The 26,715-nt window shown below is 41.8% G+C and overlaps 1 protein-coding gene across 3 annotated transcripts in view; it reads left to right on the forward strand.

Moving 5' to 3' along the window:
• The first annotated feature begins 453 nt into the window (after nucleotides 1-453).
• The window catches only part of Wdr72 (WD repeat domain 72), a 180,012-nt gene continuing 153,750 nt past the window's right edge, over nucleotides 454-26,715 (forward strand). For 2 of the 3 annotated variants that reach the window (XM_087561192.1, XM_087561193.1), the window contains exons 1-2: nucleotides 454-820; nucleotides 21,923-22,102. In XM_087561192.1, the coding sequence (XP_087417318.1) occupies nucleotides 21,950-22,102 (153 nt within the window). In that variant the 5' untranslated portion in view covers nucleotides 454-820; nucleotides 21,923-21,949. 3 annotated transcript variants of the gene reach the window in all.

Genomic DNA, 26,715 nt, shown 5'->3' on the forward strand with positions numbered 1-26,715 from the left:
TGTGTGTGTGTGTGTGTGTGTGTGTGTGTGTGTGTGTGTGTGTGTGTATTTTGAGACAAGGTCTCCCATAGCCTGGAGCATGGGGATTCAGCTAGGTTGCTGGCCTCAGGGATTAGCCTGTCTGCCCCTCCCCAGAACTGGTATTGCCTTCAAGTCAGGCATTTTTACTGGCTTCAGGACCCATACTTGGGAGGTGAGCATTTTACTGCCTGAGCTTTTTTCTTAGCCCTCTTGACAGTGCAACCCCGTTCTCCAGGCTCACAGGGAAACTCCCACCCCTCATCAAAGTTCTTAGTGCCCTGGCACCTGGGCCCCTAGCTCTGGCTGCAGAGTCTCAGAGTCAGAGGCAGGCAAGTCTAATGAAGGAGGGCGGTGGGAAGCAGGCGGGATCAGAGCCAGTTGGGCCAGCCCCGGTCTGGGCGGGGGCAGGCAGAGGCTGGTGGAGGCGGATCCGGACTTGAGGCCTGACGCCGGCCCTGTCACCTGTGGGTTTGGTTCAGCTCCGGGAAGGCGCCGGCGCCTCCCTCAATGGAAATCTGAATATCCGTGGTGGTGGGCTGCGGTCAGCTGCTTATAGGTCCCCCACTTTGGGTTCTGCTGGGGAACTGCTCCCGGATGCTTTGGGAGACTTGCTTTTCCCTTCCTGTGGAGAGAGTTTCTCGGACTTTACAACTAGCTCCGCAGCAGGAGGAAGGACCCGGTGGAGGTGAGCTCTTACTGGCTGTGACAGCTGAAGGCTGCTGCCAACACAGGGCTAAGGAAAGCCCCTGCTCCCTCCTGTCGCCAAGACAGCCAAGAAGACCTGTTCAGTCAATCTCTTGTAAGTTTGGACCAGGGAGAGGCTGGAGCACAAGTAGGTGGGGGATGCCTGTTCTAAGAGAACTGGGTAAGGTGACTTGCTAGCAAGACTCCCTCCAGGGCAGTGATTCCAGTCCAGCAGGAATCATTCCTTCCAGCTCGTTTGTGTACTGTTAACAATGGTCTGCACTGAGCCCGGCTCTGCCTTAAAATCTTTCTTCCTCCTCCTGGAGGTCATCTGTCCAAGGAGTTCAAGGTCAGTTATTGGATACTAGGCCAATTTGGGGGAATATATTTCAGCTGAGGTAAACATTTTGAATCTTTCATCTCTCTTTTCTGTCTGCCTCTGCCCCTGTGCGCATAGAAGGTTTTGGCTTTCTCTATCTTCCCAACTCTTGCCCCCGCCTTTAAGTTGTACTTTCCCTATACAATATTTTTTTATTAATTCTTTGAAAAATTTATATGTGCATACAATTATTTGCATCATTCATATTCACTTCCACCCTGTCCCTTAACTCCACCCAAATCCACTTATACCATGGCACTCCCCCTTCCCCACATCAAGTTGGTTTTTGTTGTTGTCCTTGTTGTTTTGTTTTTAAATAATCCAGAGTCCGATTTGTGCTGCCCATTTAGCATGAGTTAGAGCCCTCCACTGAAGCATGGTCCATCTAGCAGGGCCACACCCTTAAAACTGCCCCTTCCTGTCCTTTAAGTCATCAGCTGTTGGTAGCTCCTGAGCAAGGGGTGGGGGCCTGTGAGCCCCTCCTTACTTTCTAGGAATCTCAAGAACCTGGAAGAGGAAAATAAGCTCTTTTTCTAACAAGTGCTATGCATACTTGGAGATCTTCTTCTTCTCCCTCTCCCTCTCACCTCTCCCTCTCCCTCTCACCTCTCCCTCTCACCTCTCCCTCTCCCTCTCACCTCTCCCTCTCCCTCTCCCTCTACCTCTCCCTCTGTCCATCTCCTGTTCCTGTTCCTTCATTTCCTTTAAGTCCTTTAGTACTAACATCCCTCGAAAGAGTATTCAAGAATAAACTAAGGGAGAAGGGAAGTGGACCTCCCTATGACACTCTAAAAGGAGGATGGATGATTTTAAAAACCACAGAAGTTCATATTATAGAATATAGAATATTGCTACTTCTTTAGAACATTTGTAAATTGGAACTTCTTTCTCAAGATAATGTCAGCTGCCAGGCTTCACCATATGTAAAGGAGCTTCTACTGTCTTTAACTAAGAGGGGACATAAGAAATCTGGGAGTCTGGTGTCTCACTGAGAAAGAGTATGTTTAAATTCTGAGATATTTTGAGGTACCTTGAAAGTATTGGTGTGGGGCATTCCAGGGTTTTTAGGCTGCTGCTTTCAGTTATCCCAACAGCTTGACAATTTGCTTATTTCTGTTAAATAATAATAATAATAATAATAACAATAATAATCATATAATGCTTACAGTCACTCACAGTGGCAGCCCCTGTAACTGCTCTGCCAGCTCACTGTAGGTGGGACTTCTCTGAATCACTTTTTAAATGTAGTTATTTTTTTAAACCCATTTTTAAGATATTCTACTAGGCAGAATCAGAGGGCAGAGGTTACAAGTGGACAAGTGGGAAGCTGGTAGAAACAATTGAACTGTGTTCTGAATTTTAGTTACAGCTCAATCTTGAAGTCCCAGTGAGTCCCTTATTGATTCTGTAGTCTCCAAAAGTCCTCCATGTGGTGTGTGTGTGTGTGTGTGTGTGTGTGTGTGTGTGTGTGTGTGTGTGCGCTGTGTGCACATGAACACACTTGAGTGCAGCCTCCACCCCTGGCACGTTTCCCCCGCTCCCACACCACATTTTCTCTTAATTTTCAGGATGTGGACTTAGCAGGAAGAATATTTGAACTCTTCTTAGCATGCTGATACTTATATCTAGAGGTGGGGAGCACTGCTCTGCAGAATTTGGACTGTGGACTTTCCTCTTGGTTCCAGAAAGTGTTCTGGCATTCTGGACATCTTGGCAGCTGACTAAGAGCATGAAGTTCAGGACTGGTGGGACCTTAGACAGACTACTTTCGCTCTACATGTCTCATTTCCTATGTCTCGAGCAGTTAATACTCTAGGATATTGTGCAGAGTATTGAAGGAATGCCTAACACGAACAGTACAAGGGCCGCAGTCGGTACTCATTCAACAAATGGGAGTAATTTCTTCAATGTTCTTTTTCTTACGATTGAGAGCATTTACTGCTCTTCCAGAGGATCAAAGTTCAGCTCCCAGCACACAAGTCAGGCAACTCATAACTGCTGCCCATACGACCAGCACCAACGGTTCTCACACTCTCTTTAGGTCTTCATACACACATGGCATACATGGCTACACATACACATATATGTAAGAATATTTTTTAAAAGGAGACCAAGAACGTATTAGCTGGCATAATTTGGAATAAAGTCTAAAATTATGTTTACTATTATTGCTACTCTCCTTTTCTCTGAACACTCGTAGGCTGTCCTTTAACCAGGGTGTGTGTGCCCTTAGTCTGAAATGTGAGGAAGGCCCTCCCACTCTGCATGCGAGCTCTCTTATCACAAAAATAATCTGCATTCCAACCTGATCCTGATGATATCTCTAGTCCGAGCTCTACTCATGGTTTCCTTCTGAGCTATTTAAGTGAATGTTAGGAAAAAATGTTATGGAAGAGGTGTTGGGGATAGATTTATTCTTTTGGAGCACAAAACGCTAACTGGATTTTTTGAAAAGAAGCTCTTATAGAATCTTACCATCTTGATTTCTTCTTGGTATTATTAGCTTTCAAAATTACTTTTTAAATACAGAAGTCTTTCCCTTTAAATTCTAACACGTATACACAGAGTTCATTCCCTCTCTCCCAAACGTTGGGCAAGCTGGCTGAATCAATGAATGCCTAGAATCGCCCCTTTCTGCCTCTTAAATTCAAAGACTACATAAATTCAAAGAGTTTTGTTACAGTGCCCTGCAAAGTGTGGAAAAATTCTACGGACTGTGTAGGTATCCACTAGACAGAAAAAGGAATTTAATTACTTTAGATTTTGTTCGCTGTAGAGAAAAATTGTTCTACATGGTGCAGATTAGCCCTGTTGGTTACTGAAAGCCTAGAGCAGGTGAGGTCTCCATTCCCATCAAAGCATAATTACCTGGCATAAGATATTAGGTAAAAACAAATTTTGGTGGGGGCGGGATTCATTCCCTTTCTTTATTTTCTTTGATTTAGTCAATTAACTTGAACACTGGTTCATTGTGCTGATGATATACATAAGGTTCAGACAGAATCAAGTGGAGGTCCCGTCAAGCTGCTTAGCTTAAGTGTAAATGTCCTTGGAGCCCTCATCTACGTTCTGATTCCTGGACTCATCCTGAGAGGTTCAACCCGGTGGGAAGCTCCAGGCATCTTTATTTGAACAGAATTCGAAGGAGATGCTGAACTCATGGAAAGCATCATTTTGTAAATGTGGTACACTTGCGTGTGTGTGTGTGTGTGTGTGTGTGTGTGTGTGTGTGTGTGTGTACTGGTGCCTGTGTGGAGGAGGCTAGACATCAACATCAGCTGTCTTCCCTGATTGCCTTTCACTTTCTCACTGAACCTGGAACTTGCTAATAAGACCAGGCTGGCTGGCCCGAGAGCCTTAGGAGTGAGGCTGCCTGTCTCTACCTCTCCGGCACTGGGAATATAAGCATACTGCTATTCCCAGCATTTTAAAAGTGGGTGGGTTCAGAAAACCAAACTCAGATCTCTGTGTGCTTGCATGGTAAATAAACACTTTAATAAATGAGCCAGGTCTCCCGATTCTCCTCTTCCTCCCCCTCCTGCTCTTCCCCCCCCTCCTCTCTAGCATATCTGAGACTCTGTTACATATAGGCATACATCATACGAGTGTGCATACATGCACGTGCACATGTGTATGGAGACCAGAAATCAGCGTCAGGTTGATTTTTTTATGTTTCTTCCTGTCTTATATTTTGAGGCAGGGTTTTTCGCTGAGACCAGACCTCACTAATTATCTAGTCTGGCTGAACAGGGTTTGCCTTAGTGTGATCCCTTTTTTCTATTTTTTTTTTCTTTTCTTTTTTTCGGAGCTGGGGACCGAACCCAGGGCTTTGTGCTTGCTAGGCAAGCGGTCTCCCACTGAGCTAAGTCCCCAACCCCTCTTTTTTCTAGTTTTAATACTAGAGAAAGTGTCACCCAAAAGAGTTTTCTCTGAGCACTTGCAGACAAAGGTTCTTAGGCTGTCAGGAATTGCAATAGGCGAATGAGTTCAGGACTGGGAAGGTGGGGCTCAGCTTAGTTATCGAGTATTTTATTAGATTGATCCATATTTTCTCTCAACGCTAGCTATAAAAGCTCATGTCAGTATTTGACTTGGCCCTTCCCCTGAGACTCCTCCTCATTCCCCATGTAGGCAAATTCACCCAGTGTCCAACATCCCATGTGTCTTTTGGAAACCAGGCTGCAGTTCTTATCCCTCAGGGGACACAGGTTCCATGAGCTGTAAGCATCTCAGGGGAATGGGGTGTCTCCTCTCAGTGTTTGGTAGACTACGAGTCAGGTGCTTCATAAGGGTGCACTGGGGTGACTCAGCTCCCACTTTAAACATGACGATAGAATCCAATTAGCTTTACTTTTTGTGACACACTTTGTTGTGTTCTCTTCTTACAGCTGAGAGAAACCTTAGACAATCCTCCATGCCTGCTTTTGAAGAAACATGGTATATCCAATTATAATCATCATTTCAGAGTTAAGAAGGGACTTTCTTGATTGCCATGGTTTTCTCCCCTTTCCATTTAAGAGAAACAAAGAAGGATTCTAAGCAGCCTTACCGTGCCCTGGATGCAGAGGGAATCAATTGCTTGTCCTGTGGTCCCAGAAGGGCAGGATTTGGAGAATTCTGTTTACCTACACGTCTGTTTTCTATTGACAAAAACTCTTGTCAGGGAGAGTTTCTGTTTTTCTTTTTATTATTTTATTTTTTATTTTTCCCAGTGAAAGAAAGCAAGTCAGAATGACCCTTGAATTGCTAATACCTGCGACCCGGAGAAGGAGCAAATTATTTTCTGGCCTCCGTGTTGCTGTGTACAGAACACGTGTTCTGAGTAGCTGCTGTTTTTCACGGCCTCTTTTGCCAGCTGAGGTGCAACATAAACTATTTTAATTAATACCGTGTCACCAAAAGGGATTGAGGTAGCCAATTGAATTCTGCCAAGATAGAGTCTTTTGATGAAAACATATCTTTATTGATTGAGGATGAAAAAAAAATCATTCTTAAAATGAAATCCAGAGGAAAAAAATCACGTCCCTCAGAGAAAATTTCTGAGTGGCAGGCTGAGATTAACATCATAAAATTGAATTTGTGCTTCAAGCCTTTGATGTAATCAGCAGCTGGGAGATGGCGCTGCCCTAGCTGTGTGCCCTCCGATTATTGTGGAGAATGAAATAAGGGTTTCTGGTGTCCCTCCTCCAAGAAATACAAACAAGGTATTACTAGGTAGTTTCTTGCTAGTTAAAATGGGTTGGATCGATTCGAGGCCTCTTAGGCCCTCATTGGCCCATGAACTGTAGGAGTTGAGCATTTATTTCTGCCCCAGGGACAGAATTTGTGGCTGTTGCTAGAATGACTTCTTTGGTCAGTAGGAACCCAGTAGAGCAGAGCAAAGGCGTTGGTCCTCCTAAGCCAGGGTCTGCTTTGGAACAGGAAGAAGCTGGGGAAGGTTAGAAAGCAACATAGTCCTGGGTCTGGGTGCGGTCAGTCTGAGGGCTCCTAACTGGAAGGCGTGTCCTGTGTGGACATTATCTCAGAGTTTCCAGAACTTCTATAGATGCCAGTCACTTCAACAGGTTTGCTCCCGGTTTTTTTGTTTAGACCCTGGACTTTGAAAGACCCACAGTCCACACTTTTGACTCCGTGTGTATAAACAATTGTATCTGTAGATTTAAGTACAAAACCGTCTTGGCAGATTCACCCTCAGACTAAAGAGTAACTTGAACCTCAGCCTCCCTGTGGCTGAGCTCAAGCTGTGTTTGTTTTGTGTTGTTTCCTTTTCCACAGGTTTACTCATGTAGACTATAAATGGGGGAGATGTTATTCTAACCCACACCCTCAATCTCTTTGAGATGTGGGATGGGCTTTGAGGTCAGACAGACATAGGATATAATCATTTCTCACCAGGGAATTCAGCTTTGCCAAGCCTCTTTCCCCACAGATAATTACTAAAGGGCAGGTACGCAGATGAGGTAGGGAAGATGGTGTTGAGCCAGTAGCTGGCATCTGTAAGTGGGATCTGTAAGGTTTCCTCATGACTGAGAAGGGGAGGAAAAGCCGGGTGAAGTTTGCATGTGTTGTCAAAGAAGGAGACACGAGAAGAGTCGAGGCCAAGGAGATTCCATGTCATAAAGTGATAACATGAGGAACATAAAAAGGAAATGAGCTGTCTGATTTATAACAGAAATCCCAAAGAGGTAAGAAAGACTTTCTAAAGGTGCTCGCTGCCAAGATAGAGAGCCTGAGTTCAATCCCCAGGACTGACTTGGTGGAAGGGGAGAGCCAACTCTCACAAATTGTCTTCAGACTTTACATGTATGCACACACACACACACACACACACACACACACACATATATATATACTAGAGAGAGGGACACAGACACACACAGAAGCTCTGGGTAGTCAGAGACAGGCAGAAAGAAGTTTGGAGTTAGACCTTCAGCCAAATTATCGTCAGTGAGCTCTGTGTCAGCAAAAGACCTGATCTCAAAGAAAAAGGTCTATGGCACCTGAGGAATGACAGCTGACATTGTCCTGTGGCTTCCACAGGCAAGAGAATAAAAAGAGACCCCCACTCAGAATTACATGCATCAGGTATTTCAGTAAGACAAGGTTCCTTTGTGTTATAATCTTCCAGTCCTGTATCTCCATGTGCTCACCCTCCTGCAAGCATCCTGGGCTTCTGTTGGTATATGCATGCAGTACAAGAGATGGACTTAAAGCCAGGTTCTCATCCTTTGGGCCACAACCCCTTAGGAGGGGTCCTCTATGACCATTGAAAAACACAGATATCTACACTATGATTCATAACAGTAACAAAATCAGTTACAAAGTGGCAACTGAAATAAATTTATGGTTGGGGGCGCATCACAACATAAGGAACTGGATTAAAGGATCACGGCATTAGGAAGATTGAGAACCACTGGCTTAAAGGGTTATGTACAGCCTAGTCCTGGCCACCTCACTGACAGAAAGTACCAAAATCACAGGTGCGGGAGGCGTCTCTAAACAGACCTGCTCCCCTATAGGCAGCCGGCTGCTCTCTGCCTTCTCTGGAGGAAGAAGGGACAGACTCGGAGGCAGTGAACTCACATTCATTATTGGCTTTTGTGCAACTGGGAGGGAAAAATGTGGCGCAAGAGTCAAGGCTAATAGACAACTGAGCCTCGGGAAAACGTTTTTTTTGTCCAGGTAGAGCCAGGAGTAGGAGACTAGCTCCTGTCAACTTTAGGAAAGATGCCGGTGTCAATGATAGCCCTACCTGCAGGTGATCGTGCCAGCTGATATCACGCTGCTCCTTAGCTGCTGCTGTGATTTCTAGAAGGCAGATAGCCTGTGCTTCATTAACCTGGACTAGACACAATGGTGGGCACACGCTTTGTTACAGCCAGACAAGGTGGAAATGATTCTCAGCAGATAAGCACGATCTGGGCTTTGGACCTAGCTGTTATCCTCCTGTGGAAACCCCACCCCCAGGTCACTCCTGGCCCCGCCCCTGTTTCCCTACAGGCTCCTGCTTTTGCCTAAACATGGTGTCAGACATCCCTGAAGGATGCAGGGCACCTTTCTCCTCAGACACAGGCATGGTGTTGGTGGTTTGTGAGGGCCTTAGACTCTCTCATGGAAATTCCTACAGTGCAGCAAAGCCTCTGGCACACCGAGGGTATTCAGTAAGTATTTTTGAAGTAAATGCAAACAAATTTTGGTAAGGGGCGGGTAGAGAGAAGAGAGGCCAGTTGGAGAGAAAAAGTAAGGATTAATAAGGCAGGCACTGAGGTAGCAGAAAATGAAAGTTGATATAAAAACAAGGAAGTCGTTATAAAAGCTTAGCATGGCAGACTTAGAAAAAAATCAAGTAAGGTAAAACTGGGGAGTGTTGAAATGGCAAGAAAAGGCTCACGCGTTAGAGGACTTTGCTTTGCTTGTTAGATGACATTAAGGATCCGAAGCAAACACAGTTAGGGTGTTAGGACACATGGATATCCTTTGTGTTGGTAGAATTTCAACACATTTGCTTATACTTTTTAAAGTATGTGTTTATGAGCATATTCATGAAAGAGCAGATTTTCAGAGAGTCCAGAAGAGGGCATTGGATCCTCAGGAACTAAATTCTACTTTGTAATTATAATTAACTAAATTATATGAACTGTCTAACATAGGTGCTAGGAATCGAAATCGAACTTGGATCCTTTGCAACAGCAGTACACCTCTGACCCATCCCTTCAGCCCCTGCAGTGGGATTTTAAAGAGGCAAAGGGAGCTCAACACAATGGCCAAAAATTGCTTTTGTAATCCCAGAACCTGGGAGGTGGAGGCAGGAGGATCATAAGTTCAGGGTCATCCTCAGCTCTATAGATAGTTGAAGGCAGCCTTGAGTTATGAGAGACATTGTCAAGAAACTAGGCTGACGTGACTGCTGAAGGAAAGGATTTCACTATCACAGTGCACTGTAGCCACGTGTCCAGTAGCACGCAACAAACATATCTGTGTTAACGGATGCTGGTTTATTGGGCATTTTCAAAAATAAAACCAGCACATGCAATGTCACAATTCTGGGGACACTTATGAGTCCCAAGGATATGCCTATGTAATGCATTGTATTTATTTATTTTAACACAAATGACAGTTTATTTCACACAGAGTTGTGGAGTCGAGGGGAGCAGCATCGAAATGATGTTAACCCCACCTTGGTGATGGGTGGGAACATATCAGAGGAGGAGGTCCCATTGCCAAACAGGAAGCAGAGATTTATTTTTACACAGATCAGTTTAATAATTTCCCATGTGTCAACCTAAGCAAATACACTGGGCAGGTTGTTTTCTGTATTGTTCTTGGATCTGAGAAAAAAAAACATCTGACTCAACGCTGAAATAGGTTTGTAGAATTCACAGGCACGAAAAAAACAACGGCTTTGCCAACAACACGAGTGCACATTTTAAGTTAACCACAAGGTGACTCAGTATCGAGAGCAGAGAGTTTGCTTTTCCTCTTTCCATTCTCTGCAGCCCAACCCAACAATCGCATATGTGTAGCCCTCAGTAAGTTTTAAACTCGGGGACTATAGTTCTCTGAATTGTTCCCAGACTGAATAGATGTGAAATAGCCTGCCACTCACAAAGGGCTTCCTTGAGCATCTCGAGTTTCTTTTCCCACGCTAACGCCCGTCTCTCTTACAGTGACTGCCTGAAACGCACTTGGCTGTTTAGTTTTCTTAGTGCTGTGGCCACACAGCGTAACAAGAAGCAGTTGGAGTGTGCAGAAGTCTGTGGAGTGGGAACTAAGCTGTAATCTTCAGCTGTCCAACAATTGGGGGCTATTCCCCGGTTGGCTTGCTTTACTATATGGTCTGGGTCATGAGTATTGCAGTTGCAGAAATTAATGTACAATATCTGCTTAAGTCCTCCCTTGATCTCTGAGTGACTTTAGCATTGCCACTACCTTCTAAGGTAATAAAGTAATGTCTTCCTAAAACATTATTACTTTTTTTCCCAAAGAGTTCCTAGTTGGCAGGCGTACAGGGTTTTTTTTTTCCCAATTTTTTTAATTGAAAATAGAATTTTTCAGACAATGTATTTTGATTGCATTTTCAAATCACACTACTCCTCTCAGAGTCTCCCATCCAGATCCACACCCTTTCTATCTCTATTTAAAAACAAACAAACAGACGTCTAAGGTATAATAATAAAATAAAAGAAGGCTAGAATAGGACTGATCAACCAAACAAGAAAAAGAACCAAAGAAAAAGCGCAAGAAACACATGGAGATGCAGAGACACACGTTTACACACTTGGGAATTGCACAAATACCTAACCATGGGGGATCTTTCCATCTTCTGAAATCTTCAGTTTCTTTCTTTAATGCCTTAAAGTTTGATTGTGTATGTCTTTCATTTGCTTGGTTTTAGTTACCCCAAGATGTTTTATATTTTTGAGGTTATTGGGAAAGATGCTGTTTTTCAAATTGTTTGCTCTTTGTATACCAAAAGACTACCTTTTTTTTTGTGTGCCAATTTTGCTGAAAACATTTATCAGATGTAGGAGTTTCCTGGTGAAAATTTTAAGGTCATTACGATATCATATCATCTGCAAATGAGGATACTTTGACTTTTTTTTTTTTGGTATGTACTTCCTGTTTGTATTCCCCTGATCTCTTTATGTTGTCTTATCGATCTAGTTAAGACTTCAAGTATTACCCTGAATAGGTATGGAGAGAGTGCACAACCTTGCCTTGTTCCTGATCTTGGTGGAATGGCTTTTGAGTTTCTCTTCATTTAAGCTGATGTTGGCTACAGGCTTGCTGTAAATTGCTTTTATTATGTCTTAAAGTTTTCTAAGTGGCAGCTAATCATTTACTTGTATTGGCAAGGAGCTTGGCTTAATGTTGGCTAAGGGTTAATTTGGAAGTAGTTATGCTTCTAAGAGTAGAGAACAGGATCTTACTTCTGGGGGTAAAACACGGGATTGTGTGTGTGTGTGTGTATGTGTGTGTGTGTGTTGTAATGTGTATGTGTGTGGTACTCTTATTTGCTTTGGACATCCTTCAACTTAGTAGATACATTTATTCTTGTTGTTGTTTTGCCTTATCTAATATTCAAGAAATCTTTTGCTTGGGACCCTCTGTAAGGAGGCAGGTTTTGGAAGACACACTTCTGTGAGGACCATGCCAAGTACAGAGGAGATCTCAGGTTCCCATGGGTCCAGGTTGCTTCGTAGCCTCTGTGGTTAAAGTTGTTGTCACATGGTAAGGCTCAAGCAGATGGCAGGGCTATGTAGATGCTCTGTTTTTCTGTTGCTTTCTTTAGTTTCCTTTGCTTCATTTTCCAGTATGAATCTGGACTTTGCCACCAACCAACCAGCTGTGTGACAGTGCCAGCCTCTTTCTTTCTGTTGCACGCTTCTGTTCTTTTGAGGTTTATAAAGGCAACTTTGTGCACAATAACTAGAATGATTTCTTTTTAAATAAAATTACTGTATTATAATTAACCCACAAATGAAAACATCCCACTGATAAAGAGAGCCACTCAAACACTTGACCAGTTCCAAACTCTGTACAGATAAAATAGCCTCACTGGATTCATAGAGTTCTATACTTTCACTAATAATTATTGTTTTATTCACCTATCCATCACAAAGGGGTGGGGTGACAATTGAAACTAGAAAAGAAATATTAGCTTTATATCCACTTTCATGATTCTTGTGAACCAAACCCATTTAAAGAGTGCAATTCAATGAATTTTAAGACTGCAATTCCCTTAATCTCCACCTAAACTCAACACCTATAAAGAAAGCTCGTTTCTGGCTTAAAGCTGACCAAGTTATCTCTTTTGATAACTTAAAAAAAAGACTCTTGAAGTGATCCATGACTGTGGGGTTTAGAGAGACCCAGTGTTGTTCTCCTTCACTTAGCAGAGGCACTCCCAGAAGCCACACTGCTCAGACCTGAGACTCCAGCTCACGTCATCACTGATGCATTCTTCCCTCACAGGTGTTTTCCTTTGCTCAGGAGGCTATTATGAAAATTCATACCTTGTGCCACAGGACTTTCTTTGGTAATTCTTTTCTTGACTGTCCTCAGCCAAAGGGTCTAGACTGGTCTGTCTGTGAGTCTGGGTGTGTCCCCCAAACAAAGCTATTTATGATTAAGTTAGCAACCCTAGGTCCAGTAGACACCAATAGCAGACCTAGGTGTTCGTCATGCTAATCCCTATGCTGGTCTCAGGTCAGAAAGGTAAGAACAAATTGTGAGGGAAAATGATAACAGTCAATGAAGCGGAGCTGTAATGTCATTCCTTAGGACTATCTGGCACTGTGTTTATAGAGAAAGAATTTGAAGAGAGTCCAACTTTAAGAGCAGTAGATGCTGTATGAAAGTTGTGCTAAATAAAGGGTCTTGTTGCTTGCTTGGCTTGTCTTCCTTCCTTCCTTCCTTCCTTCTTTCCTTCCTTCCTTCCTTCCTCCTTCCCTCCCTCCCTCCCCTCTCCCCCTCCCCCTCTCCCTCTCTGTTTTCCTTTCTTTCAATATCAAAGGAATTTTTCCTTGGTCGGTTAGTAAGACTTTCTGATAAGAAAGTCTGGGTCCTGTGCATTCTGTAGAGTTTTTTAGGAGACTTAGTTTTGGTTCTGGCTCAAATGCTCTTTACCCGGGTTACCTTGACTAAGTGACTAACTTTCCAGAAGTTTGTTATTTTTATCTGAAATGGAAGAGGTGCTTGTTACCTCCAATACCGTTGTCTTCAGCTCAGGATTATCAGAAGCCCTCAGAGACTTAGGCAACAAGTTATATTTCGTCTTTAAGCAACCAGTAAATACTTTATAAGCATGTTTCTCATAAAGAGTAGTAATCATTTTTTAGTGTTATCACTTTCAGGGTTTTGAATAAGTCAAATTAGTGGTTGATTTTAAGAGTCAACTTGCCACAACCTACAATTGCCTGAGAAGAAGCTTCAGCTGAGAAACTTTCTAGATCAGGTTGTTCTATGGGCGTGTATGAAGGGGACTGTCTGGATCATTAATTGATAAAGAAGGGGGCAGATCCACTGTGGGTGGCATCATTCTCTAGGCAGGCATCCTGACTATATGGATAGAAGAAATGTAGGCAAGAGTAAGCAGGCAGCAGACAGTATGGGTGTATTTGCTTCTCTTTGTTCTTGACTGTGGCCTTGACTTCCCCTCAATGATCAACTGTAAACTGGAATTATAAGTGAAATCAATTCTCTTCTTCCATAAGTTGCTTTTGGTTAGGATGTTTTATCACAGCAAAAAGAAAAAACTAGAAAACAACACTTTTATGAAAAAAGTTATTTATCTGAAATTCACTTTCAACTAGCTAGCTTGTGATTTTATTTATTAAACATTGCAGGCGTAATTTTCTCCCCAGTAGTTGATTAGCACGCCATCCTAGAAATTAAAATTAATGATAATGAATTGGATGTTGTCATAGCCAAAGGTCCTAGATATACCCACAATGTGTCTTAGAAATAAGTAGCCGTGCCAAAAGTAAGCACAGGGACTCTACTACTGGCAAAACTATTGTTAGCCAGCCATGATACATTCTCCAGCCACAGAGAAAATGATAGTGATTCCTTGCCTTTGTCATTCATTCAGTAGACATACTGAGAACAAACTATAAATGAGGCCGACAATGGTATTTTATATAGAAATGATTAACCCAGTGTCAATTTTCAAAGGTAAAATTTCCCAATTTTATGAGTGAGAAAAACAAGGCTTCAAGGTTAGTTACCTTACTCCTGAGACAGAAGAGGAAGAGGCCTAGAAGAATGTCACTCATTCTATCTTCTTGCTTCTTTTCTTTCTCAAGAAAACATGTTTTCATTGAAAATGATAGAGGTGACAATGTCCTAGGTACACACCTGATATATCTGTTCTTTTTGGCGAAATGTAGGCTGAGAGTAATCATTTTCCTCTGAGAGCGTACCCTCCCAGACCAAGAGAAACTATATTATTTTTACTGTTCTTCTTCATTAGTTTGATGAGAGTTTACCTCCATAAATTTATCTCTTATTTTTCATGTACACATGAGTATGTGAGCACATGTGCCTATGTATGTGTGTGTGTGTAAGTGTGTATGGGTACATGTGTGTGTGTGTGTGTGTGTGTGTGTGTGTGTGTGCGCGCGCTCGTGTGTTCACACATGTGCTGGTACACAGAAGCTGGAGCAGAGAGTCAGGTCCCCTGGAGCTGACAGTACAGGTGGTTGTGAGCTGACCTACTTGGATCGGAGGAACCAAAATTGGGTCCTCTGAAAAGGGCAAGTGCTCGGATCCACTAAGCCATGTTTCTAGCTCTCAACCACTACCTCTTAAAGTCTCTTCCCCACTGTCTAGATTGAATATCAATACTTCAGAAATATTTCGCTGGGCTGGAGAGATGGCTCAGCTGTTAAAGAGTAGGCTCACAACTAAAACTATGAGAAATCTATAGGGAATGTCAGGCAGGGTGCTAGAGCGAGGACAAACCAACGACTCACAATTTCCCAGGTGTTTCCTGCTTGATGGCAGAGACCAGCTTTGCAAAATGCCCAGGAGGCACCCATTGTTAGAACAGGCAGAGCACTGTTAGGTTTTTTTTTTTTTTTTTTTTTTTTCGGAGCTGGGGACCGAACCCAGGGCCTTGTGCTTGCTAGGCAAGCGCTCTACCACTGAGCTAAATCCCCAACCCCCACTGTTAGGTTTTACTTAGAGTGAATCTGAGTCCATGCTGAGAGTTCCTGCAGCTGTCATCAGCTGCCAGCATAACTGTGTGACCAGAAGGCTGGATTCTTACAGACAGCTACATCTTCCCAAACTCTGCTTGAATGCTCTACGTTTTCACATTATTACTGCACTGGGTCATGGTTTACGCTAGTTAGTGCTTTCCATCCTTTGAATGCACAGGTTAGAGAGTTTTGACTTCTTCCCCAACCTTGTCTCCACCTTTCCTGAGTGACATAGGCTGGGCACACTGCCGGGAGGCTGCTCTTCAGTTATACCAGAGTAGAGCCCTATCTCTGGGATCCGCAGAACAGTTCTGTGATCTGGCTGCAAAGGTAGACATGCCTCCTCCATCTGCAGGAGTCATCTGATATGCTGATCCTGGACGCCAAGCTGCCCCACTGTTTAAGGGTGTTGAAAAGAAATGCTCGAAATACCCAGAGTCTCGATGATCTCCTTGCACAGGGCTGAAGCAGCGGTAGACATGGTAGACAAAGAAAGTGAAAACCCACTCCCCGACCGAATGGCTGGTTTCTCAGTCCCAGTAGATGACAGGAGAAAATTCAGGAAGATGTGGGACAGATGTCCAAACAGCAGCCATATGGGTAAAGGGGTACAGGGAGGACCCAGGGACTCCTAGCCTCATGCCCCTTTCAACCTGATGGGATGGAGCCAAATTTATCTTATCTTATCTTATCTTATCTTATCTTACCTTACCTTTTCTTTCCTTTCCTTATCTATCTATCTATCTATCTATCTATCTATCTATCTATCTATCTATCTATCTATTTCCCCTTTCTCTGTGGCTTGGCCTTCTGGCTTTCCTTGAGGTTCCGTTATCTGTTAGTGGCAGGGAATGAGGTCCATTCTCCTGGATGACCATCAGTATCCTCATTACAGCATTTTTTCATAGAAAGTAAAACTAGTCACAATTCAGGACTTAAATGGTTCAAAACCATTTGCAAGTGAAAGTCTCGCAATCTTCTCTTATTCAAGAACAAAATGCTGAAAATGTAGAAGTGAACAGGTTTGGCTTTATTAAGCACAGAAAGTGGGACATCTGAAGATTGTATCAAAAGCGACATTCTGCTCTTGTTTGACATGTAGCTGACATGTATATTTAACTGTAATTTTAGAAGTAAAATTGAATGATGTTTTTAATGTCATATATATTGTATTTTTAGACCTAATTAAATTGTATCAAATCCACCATTATAATAGGCCATTTAACTATTAAATATAAAATATTCTTAGATTTTATTTATTTTATTTCATATGCATGATTGTTTTCTTACATGTATCTGTGCATCATATGTGTATACCTGGTGCCTGCTGAGGTCAGAATATGGCATCATACCCCATAGAACTGGATTAAGGATGGTGGTGAACTACGGGGTAGGTGCTTAGAATTATGAAGTATGGATCCTCTAAAAAGCAACAAGAGTTCTTATCCACTGAGTCTTCTCTTTAGTGCCTGGACTTTTGCCACTGAGAAGCAACACAATCATATGTCTATCCACACGCACCCGTGTGTGTATGAAACATGACTATTGAAGATTGGAGCTAACTCCCAAAGAAAGATTGATAGCATTAGGCTCTTTCTGAGGCTAACACATGCTCTCAAGTGCTTAGCACAGTTGCTGCATGGTAAAGCCTCTTCGGGAAAACAATGGTGTCAGTGTGTGTGTGTGTGTGTGTGTGTGTGTGTGTGTGTGTGTGTGTGTGTGTGTGTGCGGGGTTATTCATTTCCAGGAATATTCTGTCCACCAGCTATGACCATTCTGGAGACCTCCCTGAGAAAGATAAGCTGTGGTATCTGAGTCAGTTACAGTCAAACATTTGAGAGGAAGTCATTTTGCAGTCACTTAAGACTAGGAAGTTTTGTGTGTATTTGGTTGTTTACATGCTTGTTCAGTATCTATACTGATCATGTCACACGATAATGATTACATTATTTATGTAAGTTATATTGCATAATGCCAAGCTCTAGGATATACTTGTTACTGTGAATAAAGATTGGAAAGAAGGAAATTTTACTTACCCCCTTTAAAGTCTGTAATATCCTGTCTGAAGCTGCACCTCTTTTAAAATTCCTGTGTTGTTTTGTTTTATTCTTTTGTTGTTGTTTTTTTTTTGTTGTTCTACAAAAGAAGTATGTGTTTCAAACTGTACTTAAGTAGCTCAGATTTAGAATTCATTAAAGGAGAAATATGAGTCCATATTAGTTTCAAACATCCCCAAATATTACTAGGCATTCAAATTAGAGATATAATCATTATAAGCTAAGAGGTGTGAAATGGTGGTTTGTAAACCTCAATTCCAAAGGTTTTAAACTTGTCTTGACTTAATTATTTGAAATAGAATACGCAAACGTCTTTCTAGTTTATACACACTAAAATCAAATTGTTGTGGGATGCACTCAAGATGTTTGGTACCCAAACAATAAAGTTTGGTTTATTAGAACTGATTGAATAACGCCATTGCCTCACATACCCAAGACCCTGGACCGCAGTGCTTAAAGGTTTTCCTTGGTCAGTGATTTTCTGAGATATATAAGGTGCCTCAAGTGACATCCTGAGATATATATGGGACCTCTTACATATTGACAGTAAAATTTCAACTTTATGGAGTCACTTAAAAATTTGACTGAAAATAATTGGAAGTCCCAATGGGTCCCCAGTTTTCCATTACTTTTGTCTCAAGTGCAGTTCCTTCAACCTGTGAACTGTAAAATGGGCTGCCATTTTATTTAAGACACTTTAGGTAGGGTCTGGAGATGCTCATCAGTTGAGTAGGTAATATTCTTGTAGAGAATCAGAGTTTGGTTCCCGGCACCTGTGTCACAGGCTTCTCTACTCAGCTGCAGGAGATTGATGCCCTCTCTTCTGGACTCCACAGACACTGTACACGTGTGCACATACCCACACGGGACACACCACACACCACACACACACACACACACACACACACACGATTAAAAATAAAATGCATTTTAAAATGTAAATTATGCTGACCCTATATGTTTTCCCACATCAACATGTATTATGCATTAATTAGTCTTGCAACATGACAGCCTCACTTCACTGATTTTTCCGGTACCCTGAGACTGCTATATGATGTGTAGTCCAGACAGTCAATTCTTCTATCAATGCATGCAGGTGATTCATGTACCCATATTAAACTCATCCAATCCAGAATTTAATATCTTCTTTGAAAATAATTTTACTGAGCTATCTATGATTTTTATGTAAGGTTATTGATTATTTAACCTAAACAATTAACTTTAGCTGTATCTGCTATCTGACTTAATTTTTTCTTTCCCCAAAATCATTTGGTATAACTTTTTTTCAAATAACTGCATATGATTCATAGATTATTATTATTTTTATAATATATTGTAAATATAGATTAACATATTTACTCTATATTGATTTCTTCTGAATCTTTGTGCCTATTTAGCTTTTCTTATACATAAAATTTTACTTTTGCTATTTAACTCATGTTTTCTATTATTTTTCCTTTTAAATGCATGCATTTAAGGTTATAATATTCCATCTAGTAGGGAAGCCTAAATTTGTCAGACTCATTATACAAGTCTTCATTGTTATTGAACCTCAATAATATCTAATTGTTATTATGTTTCCGTGGTTGGTCAAGGACCATTTAAGATACATTGTTTCTATTACAAATATTTATAGATGAAATAAATACATTGTGTTCTCTGTATTAAGGGTATTAGAGGAAATGCAACTCAAAAATATTAAGTTTGGGGCAAATATTGTTTCCTGTAGAGTATTACCTATTTCTACTAAATGGTGTACTTAATAGTTGAATAGTGGGATGTTCCGATCTCTAACAGTGGCATTATTTATAACCCATATTTTCAACATTATACCAGTTTTATCTGGTAGTCCTCACTCATCTTTCATTTCCAGCCTTGGCATGTTAATGTCTTAGGAAGCTTTTGAAGGTAGGCTATGTTCTGAGATAGCCTCGGTTCAGTGGTCAAGAGCACTGACTGCAGAGGACCCAGTTCCATTCCCAGGACCCACATGGTGTTTCACTACCATGGGTAACTCTGATCCTAGGGGATCCAATGCCTTCTTCTAGTCTCCCCAGGCACTAGACACACACGGTGCATAGACACTCATGCAGAAAAAACACTATTACACAAAAACTAAAAACATTTATAAAAACGAATCTCTGCCTTTTTCACAGCTACTTTCTTCCATGTGCTTTTACTGTAATTTCTGGGACGTTTAAATGTGAATTTAAATTTAATTTAGCATTTTCTCTTTCCTATGCTGTTTCTTTCCTCTTGAGCTTTTCTTTTCTATTTGATCAATACTTATTTCTTTTTGATGTAACACATGTTTGTTTCTTTCCATATGCTGTCATAATTCCTGCCTAAAGATTTCATCAGTATCCTTTCTGTCAGAGCAAGTTATCAGGAATCTCCTTCCTCATTTTTCCTTGCTTTTTTGTTTCCCTCTATCATGTCAGTCAACACTCATCTTTATTACTATGCTGTCCTGCTTTTCTTTCTGCTGCTATGATAGAGACCATGACCAAAAGCAAGGAAAGCAAGGGTTTATCTGTCTCAGAAGTTACCACTGAGAGAAGCCAGAGCAAGAACTCCAAATGAAGCAGAGACAAGAGCCATGAAAATCAGTTGGCTACTCTGCTCCCATAGCTTGCTCCTGCTGACTTGACCCACAAGGCTTGCTCAGTCTAATTTCATGTACAACTCAGAACCATCTGTCCAGAGGAGGTATTACTGCCCACAGCAGGCTGAGCCCTCATGCACCAACCAATCAGCAATCAAGACAATCCTCATGACATAACACAGTCAAGTTCATCTGGGCAACCCTTCAGTTGTTTGTACTTACTGCACCCATGAATGTGAGGAAAGCTCTTTCCTAGTGAGCTGGATCCCCAAACTTTAAATTCCTGAAGTGGTTGGGGGAGGAAGAGGGAAAAGAGGGGGAGGGAGAGAGGGGGGAGCTAGGAAAGGAGAGGAGGGGGATAGGGGCAGGGGAAGAGGGAGAGGGAGAGGGGAGGGGGCAGAGAGAGAGGGAGAGAGAGGGGGAGAGGGAGAGGAGGAGTGGAAGAGAGGGGAAAAGGGAAGGGGAGAGGGAGAGGGAGGGAGAGAGGGAGAGAGTGAGGTAGAGGGAGAGGGAGGGGGAGGGGGAGGGAAGGAGAGGGAGGGGGAGGGGGAGGGGGAGGGGGGAGGAGGGAGAATAAATAAGAATTAAGTAGTCCAGGCTGAGCTTTAACTAGTGTCCTCCTGCCTCAGGTTCTCAAGCTGTTGGATTGTACATTTGTGTTACAAGGCTTGGCTACATCTATTTGGTTTTGTTTGCTTTTTTTTGTTTTTGTTTTTTTTTTTTAGGTTTTAAAGCCTTTGTTCATTTAATAATTTCTAACAGTTTATTTGTTCTTTCTACGGTGAATTTTAGATCAGTCACTTATTTTTAGTCCCCAGGCACCCTAATTGCTCATGGTTTATTATTTTCTTGGCTGTGTTATAACTTTCTGTTATGAACTTTTTTATGATTATTGATATTATTCCTTAAGAATTCTGTTCAGACTTGGTTTGTTACAGTATTTTCCAGAACCCCCCCCAAGGAAACAAACAAAATGCAACTTTAATGAAATATAATGGACACACAAAAATACTTTAATGAATATGTAGTAAATATATACATTAAAGTGTAAGTTTTCTTAGATGTGCATATTCATAAATCCTCCACCAGAGTTCAGTCAATGGACGTGTTCACCACCCTCAAAGCTATCAGCATGAGGGGACTACAGAGATTACTCATCCGTTAAAGATGCCACATTGCTCTTGCAGAGAGAGGATCAGAGTTCAGTTTGCAACTCCCCAGTCAGGCGCTTGTAACTTTTGCTCGGAGGAATTCAGCACCCTGCTCTGGCCCCAGAGACGCTGCACTCATGTGCACAGATTTGCCTGCATACATTTAATTACAAATAAGATAAATCTTAAATTAGAAAAAAAAATCTCTCATGTTCCCCCATGGGTCCTCACTCCCTCCTGTTGCTTCTTCCTGTTTGCAAGGCTTCACTGCCCTGATCTCTGCTTTTAGTTACTATGTATTAATATGAACTTCTAGTATCTTACCCAGAGGATCATACAGCATTGTTCTTTTTAGATGCCTGATAGTTTCAAATAATTGTTTTGGGATTCGCTTAGCGAGGGTCAATGAGCCATTCGTTTGGTTGAGGAATAAGTGTCCCACTGTGTAGATGTGTCTCTGCTTCTTTGTCTGGTCACCTATTCATTGGCATTTGGCTTGTTTCCAGCGTTTAGCTATTGTGAGTAAGGCTGTACATGTAGTAATCTTCCTATAAACACACCTTTTTCTCCTGTTGAATAAGATGTAGAGTGGAAGGGCTGAGTCATGGAGCAACTATGTATCTGGCTTTGCAAGAAATGGCCACAGTGACTTCCATCACAGGTTCACAAATGCAGTTGATCTGGATCTCACTATGCAGCTGAAGCCAACCTTGAACTTGTGACAAAACTCCTTGCTCAGCTTTGCATTGCTGGAATTATGGATGTAAGTTTCCCCGATTTTAAGGAAGATAACCTTGTACATCTTTTTTTTTTTTTATTAGTTCCTCTCTATCTGATTTTCATCTAACATGAGGAGTGCTCTGCAGGCTGTGGCCCTCTGGGGAAGAAAAGCTCCTCCCCACAGCATCACGGCTATCATGATCACAGATGACCAGCGAACCATAGTGACCGGGAGTCAAGAGGGCCAGCTCTGTCTCTGGAGCCTCTCGCCTGAACTGAAGGTGGGTAAAGTCACAGGTATTAAAGGTGCCCACTCGGCTTCTGAGACCTACAGTCATGGTGGAAGCCTTGCAAGACATTGGGAAAGGTGTTCGTTATGGGTCAAATGAAAACTATGAATAGTGTTAATAATATCAGCTGCCAGCTAAGTATTATCACCGTTTAGGCTGCACCAAGTTTTACTGTTTTCTATTCTGAATTACATGCGCGAGTAAGTGAGCTATAGATGCTTAAGTATGGTTCTAAAGAATAATGGCCCATTAATATAAACAAAGGCACTCCTGAAAGCCACTATTAATGAAATGAGTAATATCTTAATTATCTGGACATTTCTGATGGGTTAACGTTCTTGCTACTCTTTGGAGTCTCTGCTTTGTGATGATTTTTTTTAACAGACCACATCAAAACCCCTACATTCAATTTACTGTTGTCATCCTCTGACTTCAGAACCTGGCTTCACCTAGTATTGGCCCCATCGATTAGTAATTAATTGTTTCTGTCCCAAGTCATAAACATTTAACATATTGGAATAGATATTTGCTTAACTCTAGCAGTCTCTAGGCCCAATTTGAACAATTAAACTAAATGATGTACTTAAAGTGTACTGCCCTCATGAAGAAGCCTTTTAAAGATCAAAACTATTTTGAGCCATTAAAGTCTGTTACTTTTAAACCTAAATTAACAATTAATTGTAATTCTATTTTATAGTGTAATTAATTAATGCCTCCTGTCACTGAACACTTCTACTAGAGGAGTGCAGAGAGCTGCAGAGCAGAGGAGTTCAGCTCAATGTTTATGAACACTTTTGGAGGGGGTGGATAGCACTATATAGCAGATATGCTTCAGAAATGGTGGTCATGCAAATACAAAAATGTGTGTTCTCTTATCATTTAAACTCGGTCTCCTTAACAGCCTAAAAACTCTTGCTAATATTTATAAAATCTTTTTTATTATATTACTTTCCGGCTGAAGTGTTGCCTAGCAATCCAAAGAAATTTGAATTCCTGTTATCCTACTCTTTCTGTAGGTTTCTGGTGGCCATTTGGTGTTTGGTTGCCGAGCACTCTGAGCGTGTATTAACAGCTAGCTTGATTTAGTTCATACTTGAGGGAGGACACCTGTGCTGGTGGCTCAGGAAGTTGCAGTATAAGAGAGACGGGACTTGGCAAATGAAGCCACCGTGTGAAGATCCTAAGTAGACAATAGTTAGCCCATGGTGTTTCTTTAGGAGCAAGTTATCTTCTTGGGGTTAGAGCGGAAGTTCTTAACAAGAGGCTAGCTTACCTCATGAAGGACATTTGGTGATATTTTCAGACACTTGGTTGTCAAAAGTCGGAATCAGGGAGATACCACTGGCCCTTAGTAGTTCCCGTTGGTGTCTTGAAGGGCATATGACTATCTAGAACAAAGGATTTCCCAACCCAAAGCCTGTCATACCAATATTGAAGAAATCAACATTACAGCTATGGAATGAAACTGAGATCATCAAGGCGGGAGAAGCAGCTCATTTTATTTAAGGCAATACCCACCCTGCACCTGCAGGAAGGTGGAGAGAGCCCTGATGCTGGATTCAGGAATGAACTGTGGTGAAAGAGAGATGAGCTAGGAGAGGAGATTAGGTTTGGCCATGGAGATGGCCAGGAAAGGGTTTTATGAATCATCTGGAATGAGCTGAGCTGGAGTTGGACAGGCCTTTAATTCTAGATGAGAATAAATTGAGTAGAACAAATAGGATACATTATGATTCTATGATTTTGATGACGGTGTACTCACATGAGTGGCACTACTCAGAACTTACATTTTCATGCAAGGCTTACTTTGTAAGTCCACGGTCATCGTGGTTGGGAGCATAGCAGTAGGCAGGCAGGCAGGCATGGCAGTGTGGCAATAGCTAAGAGCTCACATCTGTCTGACCCACAGGCAGGAAGCAGAAAGAGAAAGAGCAAGACTCAAAGCCCACCCTTCAGTAACACACTCCTACCAAGGCCACACCTCCTAATTTTTTCTAAACAGATCCTCTGAGCATCAAATATGCAAGCATATGAGCTGATGAAGAACATCTCATGCAAACCATCTCAGAAAGGCAATGCAGTTCACTTCTGACACTTGCTCTTCTGTGGATTTTCTCTGGGGGATAGAGTGTTGGTGGTGTACCTGGAGTTGATATGGCTTTTAATTGGTTGGAATGTGTTGACAGTCGCATGGTTGTACTCCCCGGTACGGTGTCTAGGTACAAGGGTGTGTTGTTTTCTGAGTTGTAATCTAAAATTTTCAGAAACAATGTAAAGCTAGAATTTATTAAGTAACATTAATAAACTAGAAGATGTTTTAGCATACCAATTTTAGTATGACAAGAGATCTTTTAAAAATAATTATGATCATGGTAGATATAAAGGAAACCATATTAGATAGATATGCTTGGTTACCAGCCTTTGTGCATATTACATAGTTTGGACAAAGAAGTGAACATTGATTCATGTGGAATATAGATGTTTTATTATTTATAAGACAGTTTTCAAATTATTTATGGGTCTACTATGCTTATCCATCCTTTAGTAAGGCATTATACATTTTCTTTAGAAAATGATTGTTTTTATTTTGGAATATTTTAATATGTGTATATTGTGTATATGTATGTGTATATTTCTTCAGTATGCACACATGAGTGCAGGTGCCCATAGAGGCCACTAGAGAATACACAATCCCCTGAAGCTTGAGTTACAAGTGAGTCTGAGCTCCTGTAGGTGCTGGGAACCAAATTCAGATCCTTCACAAGGACGCTTACCTGCTGAGCCATCTCACCACTGTGTTTTCTGCTCTATAATTTTGATTTTCAGAATCTTTTTTCACAAAATATGAATATACCTTTTATTTCAGACATGAGATGATAAAAGAGTAAGCACTTAAGGCTACACTTTCAAAATGCTCACAGGGAAGTGACACATTAACATTGTAAATAAGCATGTGGTTGGTTCTCTTCTGTAGAAAAGTTTGTTCTATTATTTTTGAGGAAGGCAGTCATCCTCAGGGCAGTTTGCAATAGAAATTTAAAAAAGTGTTCATTGAAATCTGAAGCTAAAGAACAAAATATTAAAGTCATGATGTTTAATAGTAAAACATGATGAGAAATTCAAACATGTCACAGTTTCCCAAATGTAATATTTGTCATGATAAAAAACAATTCAGTGCTTTATTTTTAAAAGAAGTTTAAAGTTGGCAGCTAAAGTAGAGTTCAGTATCATGCATGACAAGGTCACATCTACTGAAGGTACCTGACAAGAAGGTACAGGGTTCCTCCTTCCTCACACAAGATCTGCCACCATCACTGTGTGTCCCAGTGGGATCCTGTTGGTATGATAAATAACATGACAAAGACAACTTAGGGAAGGAACGTGAATATTTAGCTTATACTTCCAGATAACCGTTCATTAATGGGGAAAGTTGAGGCAGGAACTGAAGGCAGGAACTCAATCAGAGGCTGTGGAGGAACACTGATTCATAACTTTCTTCCCATGGCTTGCTACCTGCTTTCTCATCTAGCCCAGGCCCACCTGCCTAGGAACAGTACCACCCACAGTGGGTTGGACCTAGGAACAGCACCACCCACAGTGGGTTGGGCCTGGGAACAGTACCACCCACAGTGGGTTGGACCTAGGAACAGCACCTCCCATAGTGGGTTGGACCTAGGAACAGTACCTCCCACAGTGGGTTGGACCTAGGCACAGCACCTCCCATAGTGGGTTGGGCCTAGGAACAGTACCTCCCACAGTGGGTTGGGCCCTACTACCTCAATCTTCAATCAACCTTCAGGTCAACCTGATTGAGGCAAGTCTTTGGATGAGATCCCCTCTTACCAGGTGACTCTAGGTTTGTGTCACGTTAATGACTAATACTAACCATGACACTATGTCATCCTGAAGTGGCATACTGGGCAGAGCAATGGACTGAAACCTTATGATTACTGACTCATCCTATAGTGCCTATGGATGGGCATTCTATGGGCTTATGTGGACTGACATTTGTTTGCAATTTGTCACATGACACAGAATTATTTCATTGTCCCAGAAGTCCCTGCTTTCCCAAACCCTTGATGAGCATTAATGGTTTTACTTCCCTGGTTCTATCTTGACTCAAACGTCACAAAATTGGAGTCATACAGCAGTGGTCTTTCCAGGGTGGCTTCTTTCATTTACACAACAACACACACAGATCTCTACCTGTCTGTTCAGCTTAGCTGCACATCTCTTTTCAGAGTCAGCTGATATCTCATTGTTTGCCTACAGTTCTGTAGTTTATATTCTACTAAGGGGCGGCTTGGTTGCATTCCCATTTTTTAATAATCCTGAGCAAAAGTGTTATAAATGGACGTATGTTTTTGTGAGGATGCTACTTTTCAATTTGTCTGGGAGAATCAATGAATGTCACTCCTGGGTTGGGGATAACCTCAAGCATATGATCCTCCTGCCTTAGCCTACCAAGTGCTGGAGTTACAGGCATTCAGTATCACAGGCCACACAAAATCCTTGTCCCCACAGGGGAGGTCACAGGGCGGGGATTTCTGGGCATGAGAAGAAACACTGGTGCTGAATTATATGTATTCAAAACTGAGATGTTG

This window comes from Rattus norvegicus, chromosome 8 (assembly GCF_021556685.1).
Source record: "Rattus norvegicus strain SHRSP/BbbUtx chromosome 8, alternate assembly SHRSP_T2T, whole genome shotgun sequence".
NCBI classification, from domain to species: domain Eukaryota; kingdom Metazoa; phylum Chordata; class Mammalia; order Rodentia; family Muridae; genus Rattus; species Rattus norvegicus.